Source organism: Coenobita brevimanus, chromosome 24, assembly GCF_032717465.1.
Source record: "Coenobita brevimanus isolate Jiangsu-jjx chromosome 24, ASM3271746v2, whole genome shotgun sequence".
NCBI lineage: Eukaryota > Metazoa > Arthropoda > Malacostraca > Decapoda > Coenobitidae > Coenobita > Coenobita brevimanus.
The window spans coordinates 1,779,203-1,794,642 of record NC_136977.1 but is presented as its reverse complement, the minus strand read 5'-3'; the positions used below and the strand labels follow the sequence as shown (position 1 = coordinate 1,794,642).

Sequence of the window (15,440 nt, the reverse complement as noted above, 5' to 3'; positions counted from 1 at the left end):
TGAATAACCCACAACAATATAGTAATGGAGCAGAATACGAAATAAACCCCCAAGAAAGAGGTGTTGGTAAGCTTCCTAACTTCACAACAATACCACCTCAAGGACACACCTGGAGCCTGTCTGACAGTGAAATAGTCTTTGGTGTCAAATGCTACAAGGATAATGATGATAAGGAAGGCGGAGGCAAGGTAAGTGAGGAAGTCCCAAAGGAAGGTGGTGGTCCAGAGTGTCCAGGGTGAGGCACCTGTCAGCAGCTGCACCTGTAACATCAAATAAGCTTCAATCATTGACTGTTGGGCTTTCTTTTGACTGAAGAAAAATGTCTAATGTTAGCCTTGTTAAATTCCTAGGTGTACCAATAACACAGAAAGGATTATGTGAAGCATTTCTTAAGTAAATTAATTTGGAGGTAGCAAAGAATACATTATACAAGGATGGTATCCATTACAAACTGTACTAAAAATAACCTTCCATTCCCTACCACATTTTAACCTCTTCAATATGTTGCCATATACAGTATTCCACTTTAATCTTCATATCTCAGAATAATTTCATTCAGCTCAAGAAAGATCTCATAGCAAACGGGTTAATGAGGGCTACATGTAACTCCTCCAGTTGAACAGGATCACTTAAGCTTAATTAAAGCTCTGGATGCAGCATGAATAATGAAACAGGTTCTCAGAATATACCAGGGATGTTCCAAAACATGATTTTATATATATATATATATATATATATCCATCATCCAATCCTACATTGCCCCATGAGGAGTGTAGGAGCCCAGGGCTAGGCAGTTGGTCTCGACATTTAAGATGAGAGTGACCAGCCTCACTCATCCCTGAGTGGCATTACATGAGCAATCAACCCCAACCATCCCTTGGATACAAACCTTCACCAGCTCAATCCGACTGGAGCGCAATAATTACCCACTAAACCACCAGGTGCCAAAATTTGGTTATATGGTTACCACCCTGTGTAGTAAATGGTTTCCTGGTGTACAGGAAACCATTTGGCTTGTCACTCAGTGTAGAGTCACCCACAGGCAGAAGGAATAGGAAAGAATGAAGGCAAGAAAGACAGACAGATGAGGGAGTATATATATATATATATATATATATATATATATATATATATATATATATATATATATATATATATACTTAAAACAACATAAGGACTTATTGTATAAAAAATATATCAATATATTAAAAAGGTTAAACTCCTTAAGTCTTACCTGTTTGGCCTTTGTCTCACGCTCTTGCAGGGGGAAGACAAGGAAGGAGGCAGAGAGGAAGGCAAGAGCGAGGGGCATGATCATTGTGTACATCAAGGCACTGCTGGACGTGTTAGTATTGCCCACCTGCCACTGCAATGAAAATGATAGTGTGAAAATGAGATGGTGAAAGTGACAGAATGTGATGGTGTGGAATGTGATGATGTAAGACTATAACATGGAGTGTAAAGGGGTAAGAATACAAGAATGAGTGAAAATGTGACTAAGAAGCAATAGGGTGAAAATGTGTGTGTGGGGGGGAGGGGGGAGACTGAAGGTGAGGGTGTAAGGGTGTAAGTGTGAGGTGATGAGGGACAACACAGAAGGAGACACAGAAGGCAAAGGTAATGGGCATGATCATATTCTACACCAGGACACTGCTGGAGGTGTCAGTACTGCTCACCTTCCAGTGTAAACAAGGCGTGGGATCGGACAGTAAAAGTGAAAACCTACACCTGGCCACCAACTAAGCTGAAAGGGGTTAAGAATCCACTACAGTACACAAACAGAGAATACCTGGGCAATGGTTTACTCACACTCCTGTCTGGCGGGAGGGGGCGGTTAGTGGTGGAGATGGAGTACAAGGTGGAGTTGGTGGCATGGCGAAGGAGAGCGTTGGTGATGAGGGAGGTGCTCACGCCTGGTGGGTGGTATGGCACGGACTGGTACAACATCCTCAAAGCCATTTTTGAGCCATTCTTCAGGAATTCTGCCTGTAGTGGTAAAGATTTATAGCTGCCTCTTACAACATCCAGGGAATAGATAGCAGTATTCTTTCTCCCTTCTCCTCAAAATACAGTAGCCTATCTGTATTATGTTTAGTTTCTCTATTTTTATCAAGTTTCAAAACTAATTAGTAATCACTTGTGTAGTACAGTGTGTGATTTGGTGGTCTGAGAAGTTCAAACCCATGCTGGTGATGGTGATAAAATCAGTCTTGTTGCCGAGAGAGTGACACCATCTGACATGTGATTGGACTTAGCTACTAACACCAGAAACTGTATCTGTATTAAATCTATCTATCTATAGCCCGATGCCCTATTCCCACAAAGGGTGGCTGCAGACAAAACTCCTCCTAGTCGCTCTGTCACCCACCATTTGACTGCTTTCCCCCCAAGCCACTCCCCCCTCCCTCATATACCTCTCAACTTCATCCCACCACCTCATCGTCGGTCCATTACCATGACCTTTCATGTAGGTCCACTATATACTAGGTAATTATCATACATCATCATAATTTTGTCTTCTTGCTAAAGGATGGGCATTGTGGGATCCGCAAAACATGGAAAATGGAGCACAAAAGAGGCAGACCTTTCACCAGCATGCCCAGTGAAATGGGTAACACACTTTCACATATTACTCAATACTGTATAATCAAATTAATAAATGAACTTCATCTGCCACATAAGGTACCCAATATATCCACAGGAAAATGGGGCACTCATCTGCACATTACTCAATACAGTATTAATATGTAAAAAAAAGTAACTAAATAATCTCAGGCACCAAGTACAGTACTACCACAGCAGTTATGCATTTTTGAGACTCACCGAGCAGACACTATTCTCTCGGTATATGTACAGCTCATCATTGGCTTCGGCAAGCAGACTCTCCAGTACGTTGCCAGTGCTGTTCACCTGGGGATAATGTAGCCACTATTAGTCCACTAGGTCTAAATGTTTTTCATTTTATTCTTGCCAATTCCTGATGATTTTATTACACATACAATGGATTCACATTTTACTATTTTCATATATACTGTATATATATTTTTTACAGGAGGGGTTAGCATTAATTAGCCCTTAAAATATCAGAGGCCTTCCTACATCAATATAATCTGGTGGCAGCAAGAATTATCTGAAAAAGGACATAACCTGAATACAAGGAGTTAAGCACCGGAAAAACAGCACACGTTAACCCTTTGACAGCAGTGAGCTCCAGTCAATAAAAATAAAATAATCTTAAGCTGGAGCAATGTACAGAGTTTTTTATTCTTGGCCAAAATGATGATATTGATAGTTTTGTCAATTTAGGTGCCCTAGCTTTCACTCAAACATATCATATGACACTCACCAAATTAAATGCGAACTTAAAAAATGGCAGAAATGACAATGATTACGTGGATGTGCAGTGCATCCCCTAGTGCAAGGCCTGGGGGGACTAGGTTTACAATGGACGAGTTGAGAGGTAGGATGGGACTAGATTGTGTTGGTGTTGTCATGAGGCGAGGTAGACTGTGATGGTCTGGGCATGTGGCAAGGATGGGGGATGATAACTGGGTGCGGAAAGTGAGAAGTGTTAAAATCAAGGATAGGGTTGCGAGAGGTAGACCTAAAATAACTTGGGATGAAGTCATTGAGCATGACCTCAGGGATATGGGACTGTATAGGGAAGCTGCCAGAGATTGAGCAGCATGGAGAACTGCCATTAGGTGATCAGGGCCGATGCATGCAAGCGTGTTGGAGCTTTTCCAAATGAAACAACACAAAAAGTTTCACAGTCAAAGGTACTGTTATATGTATATGGTTTGAATGTTGAACTCAAAAAGATATGTTGTGTCTCCAAGGTTGTTCAGTATGAAAGTGGATGGCACTATACAAGAAATAAAAGATATGATACTGTAATTGATGCTGGAGTGTTCCAAGTGTCAAAAGGTAGAATCTGATAATTTATGTACAGGTGTACTACTGTCTGCAAATACCTCTAATACTGTTCTGTTAAATGAAGTTCAGTGGGTATTCTAAGGCTTGGTGAATGAGTTGGGAAGTTAACATTTTTTTTTCAATTTTTCCTTCTCTCTCTCTCTTTCCCTTCCCATCCAATATTTCCTTCTTTTTGTCTCTTCCATTCCTATTTTCCCCTCTCCCTCCAATTTTTTCTCCTCTCTCTCTCTCTCTCTCTCCCTTTCCTTCTAAATTTTCCTCCTCCCTCTACCTTCCTCTCCAATTTTCCTCCTCTCTCCCCATTGCCCTCCAATTTCCCCCCCCCTCTCTCTCTCCCTTCCCTTCCAATCATTTCTTCTCCCTCTCCCTTCCCCTATATTTCAAATTTCACAGCCAATGCATACCTTGTAATCACCCCCAAAAAGTGACTGGTAGGCTTGGTCAAAGTCAGCGAGGCCGGGGTCAGCATACACATAGGAGGAGGTGAAGGGGAACATGGTGAGACTGAGGTCCCGTGGAGGCTCCTGGCTATTATCGTCAAAGAATGTGGCATCCACAATGATACACAGCGCCGTTACCAGCACAGGAAGCAGGCCCTGTGGGAGTGGGAGCATTGTCATCAAACAACTAATCTCTTCAACATCGACAAAAAATAAAACTCAGACAACCCACTATACCCACACTGTAATGCAACCCCCTACATCATAACACACTTACCTCTAACTCCTCACTATTAAACCATTCACAATTCTTCAACATACCCTCATATCCCAAAGAACATCCAGCTAAAGTGGTCCATTTCCTGCAGTCCACTTGGTTTGTGCCCAAATGAGTCTGAGGTTGCAACATCAGTAACAACAAGCCAATCCCATTTTATCTCCTTAGATATATTGGGGTCCAGTGTTAGAGTAATGTAATCCAGTACATAAGAGTACATGACCAGCCTGCTCCTCTTAATGGCAGCATTATATGACCGAAACACCTCCAGTCAAACGACACAGATCATGTCTAACCAAACTGTTCCAAATTTCCACAAAATGTTAAGTGAATAAAGCAGCAGACATCTTTTACTTAAACTTTCAAAATGCATCTGACAAAGTGCCTCATTTCAGACTACTGTCAAAAGTACAGTACATGCGATCGGTATTAATAGGGAGATTACACACTAGGACAGATAGCTGTCTAATGGATACAAAGCAACAAGTTGTGATCAACAGAATTTCTTCTGACTGGGCTTCTTTCCCTTTCAGAGATCAGTCCTTGGTCCGGTCCTGTTCATCGTTTATATCACTGACTCAGATGCTGGTTTGTTGAGAGTGATCTCAAAGTTGTAGCAAATGTAAGCAGTGCTGTAGGACTGGAAAACTTCAGGCAGACTTCTGCAGGCTAGGAAAATGATCTTAAATGTGGCAAATGCCATTTACCTTCAAGAAATGCAAGATGATGCATAATGGCCATACAAATCCTGGGTCAGACTATTCACTGTTGGAGAGAACTCTGAGGATGACTGATGATTTTGAAATGGACTGAGGTGTACTGATCAGTGGTGACTTGCAATTTTTCAAACAGTGCACTGATACAGAGAAAAAGGCCCAGAACTTACTAAGTTATATGCAGAGACAGTTTTGTTAGAGGAAAAAAGAAATTGCTCCTACACTATATAACTTCTGGGGCATGCTGTACAAATTCTGGTCACCTACACTTATGAAAGGCATAGACTGACTTGAAAGAGTCCAGGCTAGACAAAGCTTTTTTCGGTCCATCAGGAGACTGACTGATCAGGATTGCCTGAGGGCTCTGGGACTGCTTTCATTAGAAACTTGTAGATTGCAAGTTCAGCTCATTTAAATGTTTAAAATACTGAATGGGTTTGACAACCTGCTCCAGCTGGAACAGACTCTCCATGGATGCACATTAGGGCAGTTTAAAAGAAACCTTGATAGGACCTTACACAAGAATGAATGAACAGTATAGTGGGAATGCATTCCCTTGCATCTATTAAGTATCTCCTTGGTATGGACCACAAATTCTTTGAGATACTAACTCTTCCTTGTAACTCCTTCTAACTCTCTTGGGCACACAACTGAATGATCAGTTTCCTTTTCACACTATGTACAGTACTTACTTGGGACACGAGGAACAGCCACTTTCTCTTGAAGTAAATAGCACGTTTGATAAAGAAGGCTCTCATTCTCTGCCCTAACAGTCGTCGACCAGTTAATCTCTCATCAACACCTGTTAAAAAAAGAAAGCTTTTTTGTGTGTAAGTGTGTGTAGTTTATCTGTGTGCTAGAAAGGGATGCCTTCACATGATTGCACTGACATAACTAGGCAATGGAGGTGCCCAGTCATACAAACGTCCCTCAATGCTCCCTCTCTTCCCCTAAAGGAGAATGGTGAACTGCAGAAGATGGGTAGCTTCAGCCTGCAGTCCACTGGGTGTTCAGATGTGCCTGGCACCTTAATATAAACAATACAACCATAAATTAATAAAACCACCACCACCATCCACACCAACAGTTTATACCTGTATTGTACATACAAACTAAACAGTCATTTTCTTTCCTCATGCTTTATACCAATGATCACCTATAGGCAGAGATACATACCAAGCCTCTCTCAGCTTTATAACATTAGCTAGCAGAAGAAAGTGAGAAGAAGAGGCGATATAGAGTATTAAGTTAATTTTGTCCCCAACTGTGCAGATTTTTAAAACTACAAACAAATACCATATCTGTATAAATGTTACCAAATTTAGAACAGTATGATACAACTTAACCCCTTCTGTTTGATGACCCCTTTTATATATTACTCTTGCTATCAACTGGGAATTCTATATAAGACAGTCTATTCAGAGGCTAGACAACTTCCAATAACCCTCCTGAATATGATGCCATCTTTTGAATTCTGTTCCTGTTACTGCTTGATGATTTTATCCAGCTTAGGAGAGACCTGTAACTCAAGTCAAGGTTATGCTACATAAGGTTAGTACAGCTTTGCTACCTAAAGTAAGAAATACTACATGAAGAAGTACATTAAGAAAGAGCTAACCTTTCACTTGATTGGCTAGACACTTGCTAGACTATAAGGCTTTAAAATCTAAGTCAAGAAAAATAACATGAAAAAGCATATACAGGTACACATACAGGTTTGTTGTACCAGCAAAGAGCTAAACTTTCATTTGATTGATTAAACCCTTACTGGACTAGGACCTATACAGTTTTATTGTGTAAGAAATAGAATGTGGACAAACACATCACCAGAGAACTAAAGCTTTACTGGAATGGTTTGATCTTTACTTGACTGACTGTTGTAGAGATTCCGTTGACTGCTGTACACGTCCCCTTGAGTCACACCGTCACTCAGTTCCTCATGTGCCTTCCCAATCAGACTCTGGTTCCCACTCAGGCCACCATTCTGGCTCCCACTTAGGCCACCATTTAGATTCTGGCTCCCACTTAGGCTACCATTTAGATTCTGGCTCCCACTTAGGCCACCATTTAGATTCTGGCTCCCACTTAGGCTACCATTTAGATTCTGGCTCCCACTTAGGCTACCATTTAGATTCTGACTCCCACTTAGGCCACCATTTATATTCTGGCTCCCACTTAGGCCACCATTTATGTTCTGGCTCCCACTCAGAGTCTGACTGTCTGTTTGGCTGCCACTGATATTATTGCTGGCATTTCGGCTGTGCTTCAGATCATGAGATACAGATTCATAGTTCGGCTTCCACTGCAGGGGGAGCGGCTCACCATCCCCCTCAAGCACCTCACCCACTCTGATGGCAAAGGAATGACAGAGAAACAAATCATCATCATCATCATCATCATCATCATCACCAGCACCACAGTCATTATCAACATCACCACCAACTCCACCACCATCTTTATCATCATCACCACCACAACCACCATCATCACCATCATTATCATCATCATCATCTCATTTTTCCAAGCCTGGGTGAAGTAAGGTCCAGAAAACAAGGAACAACAAACTATAGTGGGGGAGAACTTAATATAAAAAAAAATTAATAATAATGATACAGATATACAGTAGATGCTCGACTTAACGAACTAATTCAGCCAACTCCCTTTCCGTTATCTCGAATTTGCCGTTAAATCAAGTTTCATACCCAAGGTTCAACATACAGTGATCCCTTACATTTCGCGTGATTTGGGTTCGCGAATTTACCTCTCGCAGAAAAGCCCAAAACTTATGTCACACAATCAAGAATTCACCTTTAGCATCAATATACGAGGTGCCGGTGGGCAAGGTGATCATCAGCTGTTGTCTGCCATGTTGTTTTCACAGTTCCCGCCAGCTGTGAGACTGTGTGTGTGATGCTCTTGTGATGATTGCAGCCATGGTCACTTTTTTTGCCTTTCTCTTCTTTCAGCTATTGTTCTTGTGTGGTCTACCTGTACTGTATTATGGCTTCCTCTTCATTCATTGGAGGACCAGGTAATAGTAGTGATGGTGAAATACCAGGAAGTTCAAAAGATAGAGGCAAGAAGAGAAAAGAACATCATGAGTATCGAGTCGGTGTGAAGAAGAAAAACTATTTGGTAGAGGATAAGACAAAGATTTTTCAGGCTGGTGATCCATTTATTTAATGTTTCTTAAAGATTTTTCAGGCTGGTGATCCATTTATTTAATGTTTCTTAACATTTTTATCATATTCATATGGTTGTCAGTTATTTTGGCATCCAGTTTTATGAGAATTATGCCTCGAAAGTGTGAAAAAGGGTGACTTTGGGAGAGGCTGTAGAACCAATTAGATTTTTTACCAACGTATTAACAGTAATTCTTTTCGGTTCGCAAAATTCAGGTTTCGTGCCAACCTCGTAGTACCAACTGGATGCAAAACTTTGGGGCTCACTGCAAAAGGAAAATTTTCTGGTATTTTGAGTTATTTTCTGATAAATCCTTGAAGGCAATCCAAACCTAGCAAACTATGCTAACTCTCAGTGCTACACATAGCAGTCTGAACCCATAATAAATATCCCCAGAAATGCACTACGGTACTGTGTACAGACTTTCCTTGACAGAATTATGCTCAATGTAATGGAAATTTTCCGTTAAATAGGGGAAAAACACCGGAAAAAAATAATTCTGTTATTTCGGGCTTCCCCCTAATCGGTGTTTGTTAAATCAAGTATGTACTGTATATATGAAAAAACAGCGCAAGTATTTGAGGGGAGGCGGTGGCTCAATCAGTAAAGAAGTGGCCTGCAGTCCTAACAGACCCAGGTTCAAATCCTGGCTGGGGGAGGGAACAGTTTAAGGATTTGAATATCATTAAATCAGGCTTTACTGATCCACCAGAAGACCCGCCAACACAACGTAAAAATACCCCCGCTAATACCAGTACACCAGTCCTGTATGAGAGCCCTAGCATGTACAGTATTCAATATGGACGGTGGGTGTTGGCGCCGAAGTGGTGACATGTAGAGGTGTATAGTATGTAGGAAGACTGCTGGGCCTTGATAGCAGGCTATGAAGCCTATGCTCAGAGTCAGACACATTAAAAAAAAAAAATAATAATAATAATTATAAAGATTTACCAAGTGCGGCTTATTTCTTACTCATTTTCCTGAGATTTTTGGGCTAACAAACTTTTCAAGTCTTTTTGAAAACAAGTTTACTGACCCATGTCAACCTGATTTAGAAACCCTATCCACAAGAACTATTTGCTGATCTGAAGAAGGCACTGACCTGAGGAAGACCTGCTCCATGCTGGTGAGTGAAAGGCCAAGGTGTCTGATGCCCAGCTGCTGTTTGTGTTTGGTAAGGGTGTCCAGCAGTGGTGCAAAGAGGGCAGTGGTGGGTGGGAGCTTGAAGGTGATCTCCCCACCCTGTGCTGAACGGAGTGTGGCATCAGGCAGGTACTGGCTTACCATCTGCTTGATCCCCGTTACACTGCTGCCTTCACTCACCATCACTGTCAGGGTGTATCCATCACCTGCCAAGGACATCATGAACTGTCAAGATTTCATACAGCACACAAAGCATAATAAATCCTATGATGCTGAATTTGATATAATCTAAGCATATTTTATATCTATGTCTATTTATCTATATACTGTACACACACATATACTGTAATCACGTACTTTCCAGAAAACTTTGAGACTTTTGTGCTAGTAATACAGCGGAAACAATTCTCTTATACTAAATGTAGGAGTTCCACTTGTTGTTATTAACAATAACAAATCAATAATGTACATCATCATTCTCATCCAGTATCCAACTTTTCAAAGGGATGGGTAGGGTCCTCAAATTGAAAAAAGATCAAACCAAGTAGGGAAACCTATCAAAAGAGTGCCAAGTGAGTCTGATCAAATATCTATTCTGGAACTGATAAAAATTTCAAAATCATTGGCTCCTAACTAGAAAGCTTAGAGATTTTTAAAGACATTTTTCATTCAGATAAATATAGTACCGGTACTTGCATTATTTGAAAGCAAAAATTTAAGCATACCTGAGTACAGTAACTCCAAACTGTATGTACTGCACAAGTATTTATACAGTCGAGTTGTATAAAATGCGGGATTCTAAGCCACGGATTGCTAATCCACGGCATGGTCCCACTCAGAACCAAAAGTAGCATAAATCATGGTTATATGCTTAAAGTGCGATCTTTTGGCACCAAAGTGACACATTTCCGGTGAGATTTCCATGGCGAGTATTGGTTCCGCAAACTGCAGCCATCAGCTATTCACAGGCATCATAATCCTTCCCTGGCGGCAAGCATGAACACTACTCCCCTCCATTCAGTCCATTGTTTATTCCTGCACCACCACTCTAATCTCCTGCTGAGAGGCCCCTAGTTTGCCCCTAGTCTCGGTACTCCCACCCCCATCTCCACCCTTTCCACTTAAGCACTGTCGTTGGATGGAGTCAGGTAAGACCCTTTAAAATAGTTTATTTAATTTATAATATTCTTTATTCCCAGTAATACATACACTGAATAACTATTTGAGTGTGTGCTAGTGTTCACTGGTGACTAGTTGGGTGTAGGTAGGGTGATATGTGGCAACTTGGCCAAGAAGCCAGAACCATTAGTAATTTTTCTCATAAGTTATGTTATTTATAAACTGCAGAGTTTCTAAAGTGCGGCAGTGGTCCAGAACCACATAGCTGCAGTTTATGCGACTCATCTGTACTATGCACATCAAAGCAAATATCTGGGAGTGGAAATTAACTGTCTTTCAAAACTGTATCTTTCATAAATACTGTAGTGTAAATTTTTGGTGCAAAGACTGTCATGTATCATATGACATGAAACAAAGGAGTAATACCGGTATCCTGCAGTTTGCTCTTACCAAACTTGTTCTTGAGGAAGAGGGTTGATCCAGCACACACAACAGTGCCAGAAGCCATGATGGCCACCCTGTCACCAAGAACATCAGCCTCCTCCATGTGGTGTGTGGTGACTAGCACTGTCCGCCTACCACGCTCCCCCTGAATTACTTGCCACACCCATCGCCTCGATTCTGGGTCTAAACCACTGCTGGGTTCATCAAGAATCACCACCTATATGAGCAGAGACATAGCATAAATCAGCAGAGAGATGCAATGGTTCCTCCATGTGGTGTATTGTGATGAGGAAGGTGCAACTGTGACATTCACCCTTCACCACCTGCCACCCTCACTGATGTGACTACGTGTCTAATGCACTACCAAGTTCATCCAGGATAACCACCTAAAGTACATAAAGACAAATATATAGTTCCTTTGCACCTAACACACCCACTGGTGCAACACAGAGTTCTCAAGGATTACTGCCTATATAAGTACAGTACAGTACAGAACGGGATAGTTATTTACACAAGTCTTATTTACTGCTATGACCTCAAGCTCCAGCCCACTGACTGGTTCATCCAGGATACTAGATATGTAAACACTGTACAGGCCACTTTTTTATCTACACCTGCCACATCCACTGCCATGACCTATCAGCACAGAGATGAATCCTTTACACTGTCTTTAATTATGTTAGAATCAAATGAGATAAACATACTAACTATGGGCAAAGAGAACATGCAACACTGCTCAGCCTTTGCAAGATCACCATATATGTGCATACCATCTTAATACATTAACAGCTAAGCCCATATTACTCCTTTTATGAGAAGGCCTTGGGCTAGGCAACAAAAATCTAGAAAATTAAATGGTAGATGGTTGAACTACAACCCTGGTAATATTTTACATGAACGAAAAGCCTCCAGTGGATGACTGTAAGTAATTAGCTATTACTGGCACTTGGTTTATCTTCTAGTCCACACAGGGGCAAACCCAGGGGAGGGCCACCGGGCCAAGGCTCCCCCCTTAACTCTCTGGATCCTTTAAAAATTTATATATATTTATTTCGATAACAGCAAAACATGAAAAACTGGCAAGTACAAACAAAGAGTAACATATGAGCCAGCAGCTCCCTGACTATAAACCTGCATGTGACCTCCCCTTAATTATCGGATTTCCTGACCTCAGCTCAGTACAGGGCCCCCTCTTAGAAAATTCCTGGGTGCACCCCTGAGTCCACAGAATACATCAGCTGTACCATGGCTAACCTTATTATGGGGATTCCTAAACAGGAAGCATGGAGTAAATGGAGATGACTGTATTTTGACAAATGAGATGATAAAACACAGTGAGTTACCTTAGATCCACCTATCAGCGAGATGGCAAGACACAACTTCCTCTTCATACCGCCAGAGAGCTGGCTGCCATACATATGTCTCTTCTCCACCAGATCCAGGCGATCCATCAGCTCCTCTGCATCCCTTCGTGCTGCTTTTGTGGTCATCCCTTTTAGCTGAGGTAGGAGGGTGGTGGAGGGGGTGAACAAGGTATAGGCACAGTATTGAAGGCTGGGAGGAAATGTAGGTAGGGGAAGAGGGAATAGGAATATGATAGTTAAAATAGATAGACTGACAGAAAATTAATGGACAGGTAGAGAAAATATGTCTGAAGCCTTTGTGCAATACCTCAGTCATGTACTAAGAATGTAGTTGTTGGCATACTTATATGTTATTATTTCATATAAAAATACACAAAAATAATTTAAACATTCCTTTTTTTTTTTTTTTTTTTTTTTTTTTTTTTTTTTTTTATGAAGGGAAAACTACAGTCCCTCACACTTCAACAAAATGTGAGCAAAGTAGACAGCTGAAATGCTAAAAGGATTTCAAATAAATATCACTTCATAAATTCAAAGGGGAGCGCGGTAGCTCAGTGGTAGGGTGTCGGGCTCGTACTCATGAGGTTGCGAATTCACGCCCCGCCCGGTGGCTGCCGTGCTGGGAGGGGTAGCGCTCTCCTGTAACCCTAGCACGGCTATATGATCTGATGAGGTCTAGCTCGGGGATTAATCCCTTTAATGCGCTTTTCATAAATTCAAACCTTCATTTCAGAACGGATAATGACACACAGATGTAAACAATCATTTCTATGACCTGACTTGACCCCTTGAGGAATGCTACACTTTAATTTTCATTAACTTCTTCAATATGACGATGCCTATTTGCTTTATTCTTGCTGAGTACATGGTTGTACTCAGCTTAGGAATGTCCCTAGTAGTAAAGGGGTTAGCTGCCAAAGGAGAGGTGCTGGAGGAACTTACCCTGTCAAAGAAGAGGAGGTGCTGGAGGAACTTACCCTGCCAAAGAAGAGGAGGTTCTGGAGGAACTACCTTGCCAAAGAAGAGGAGGTGCTGGAGGAACTTACCCTGCCAAAGAAGAGGAGGTGCTGGAGGACAGTGAGGTCAACAAAGAGCATGTTGTGTTGAGGACACAAACCCAATTCCTCCCGCGCCTCTTTCAGGTGTGTGGCAATATTCCACCCACCCACCTCTGCCGTGCCTGCTGTGGCACTGTACACACCTATGGGATAAGAGGGAATCAAGAGCACTGGCTTTTGGTACTTCACCAAGAAAGATAAAATGACAGGCCAAGACATAAAGGCCACTTTGGATTCATCTATGATTAACATCTTGAGACCCAGACAAAACGACATACAATACAAAAGAGTTTTCATGGATCTACCTATAAATAAAGATTAAGACACCCAGATAAAATGAAGTATCCAAGCCTACAGCAATGGCAAAAACTTTTCTGTAATAATGTATACTGATACTTAAGGACTGAGCTATATCATGGTACAGAATGTCCCGTAAGTACTTCAAGCCAAATGAGAGGATTCACTCATGACACTTTGTGTGACTGTTCCTTGTCCCAGCCTCCAAGAGTCAAAACAGTCACTCCTCAGACTCAAAAGTACAGAGAACGAATGACCTTCCCATCCTTCGCGAGGTACTCAGCAAAACCAAAGCAGCAGCAGCATTTACCCACATGTGCATTTCTGAACATCAGAGAGAAGCTGGCTACAATGGTTTGTTTTCATCTAACAGAACTGGACACCTCCTACAATTAGAATACTAAGTTGTGGTTGGATAAAAAATTCAGTAGCTAAGCCTTAGTTATGAGGTATGAATGAGTCTCCTTGGTTTCCAGTCAAATCAGCCATTCAATGTGACTACACCTGGCCATTGACTAAGCTGGAAAGGGTCAGGGAACATTGTCAAAATAAAGCAAATGCACTAATGGATCTTTTATAAGACCCCTGACACCCCACCTGTAAGGACGGACATTGTGGTGGTCTTGCCGGCCCCGTTGTGCCCCAGCAGCACCGTACACTGTCCCTCGTAACACGTCATCGACACATTCTCAACGGCTACTTTTGTCTTCCCACCCAATGTCTTGAACTCCTTCCTGGGACACAAAGAAAATAATAAACAGCAAACTCCATACTATCCCCTCGAGAGGTGTAAGGGTCAGAGGCTAGACCACTGTAGTCCTTGATGGCATTCAGTGACAGAATTACCTCCAGCAACTTCCTGGGTATCGAACTTATGCAAGGCCATCATTCCACCTGAGGTGTTCTAATCACCAAGTGTCTGAAAATAATAACATAATCAAATCATATAAATATTTTCTCTTTTCACAATACCTGGTGGTCTAATGGTTACAATGCCCAGTCAGAGTGACAGCCCTGCCAGGTATGTAGGCTTTATCTCACACTGATGACTGGAGGCTTTTACATCATATACAGCAATGCCATCAAAGGGTGTAAGCAGGTCATTTAACCTTAAATGTGCTGGATTACAATTATATCTAAAACACATCCCTGACTTAATAATGGGGACTGCTTGTACTATTACTAGGCAACAGCAAATGTGAAGTATAAAAAAGGCATAATTAGACTGGAGGCAACATCTTAGCCCATCCACCCACCTAAGATTCTTGATGATAATGCCAGGAGTCAGTCCTTCTGGTTCAGCCTCAAAGCATGAGTCATCAGCATTCAGGAACTGTGAGCTGCGTTTGGTTGTGGTGTCAGATGGACGCGCACCACACCAGTAACTTCTCTGTAACAAGAATACAAGACAAGGATATTAAGCAACTAAAGTACAACAGTAAATCAACATCATCATCATAATA

General features: G+C 41.6%; 1 protein-coding gene across 1 annotated transcript in view; it reads right to left on the bottom strand.

Annotated features, from left to right (window-relative positions):
• Positions 1-15,440, bottom strand: part of LOC145393534 (phospholipid-transporting ATPase ABCA3-like) — a 33,946-nt gene that overhangs the window by 7,797 nt on the left and 10,709 nt on the right. Inside the window, exons 10-22 of the mRNA XM_080267685.1 lie at positions 15,234-15,367; positions 14,575-14,711; positions 13,669-13,823; positions 12,602-12,757; positions 11,265-11,475; positions 9,655-9,901; positions 7,236-7,717; positions 6,062-6,171; positions 4,341-4,532; positions 2,824-2,910; positions 1,810-1,986; positions 1,235-1,366; positions 110-260 (exon numbers count right to left, since the gene is read on the bottom strand). Of these exons, the coding sequence (XP_080123811.1) occupies positions 110-260; positions 1,235-1,366; positions 1,810-1,986; positions 2,824-2,910; positions 4,341-4,532; positions 6,062-6,171; positions 7,236-7,717; positions 9,655-9,901; positions 11,265-11,475; positions 12,602-12,757; positions 13,669-13,823; positions 14,575-14,711; positions 15,234-15,367 (2,371 nt within the window). The remainder of the gene's footprint in view (positions 1-109; positions 261-1,234; positions 1,367-1,809; positions 1,987-2,823; positions 2,911-4,340; positions 4,533-6,061; positions 6,172-7,235; positions 7,718-9,654; positions 9,902-11,264; positions 11,476-12,601; positions 12,758-13,668; positions 13,824-14,574; positions 14,712-15,233; positions 15,368-15,440) is intronic.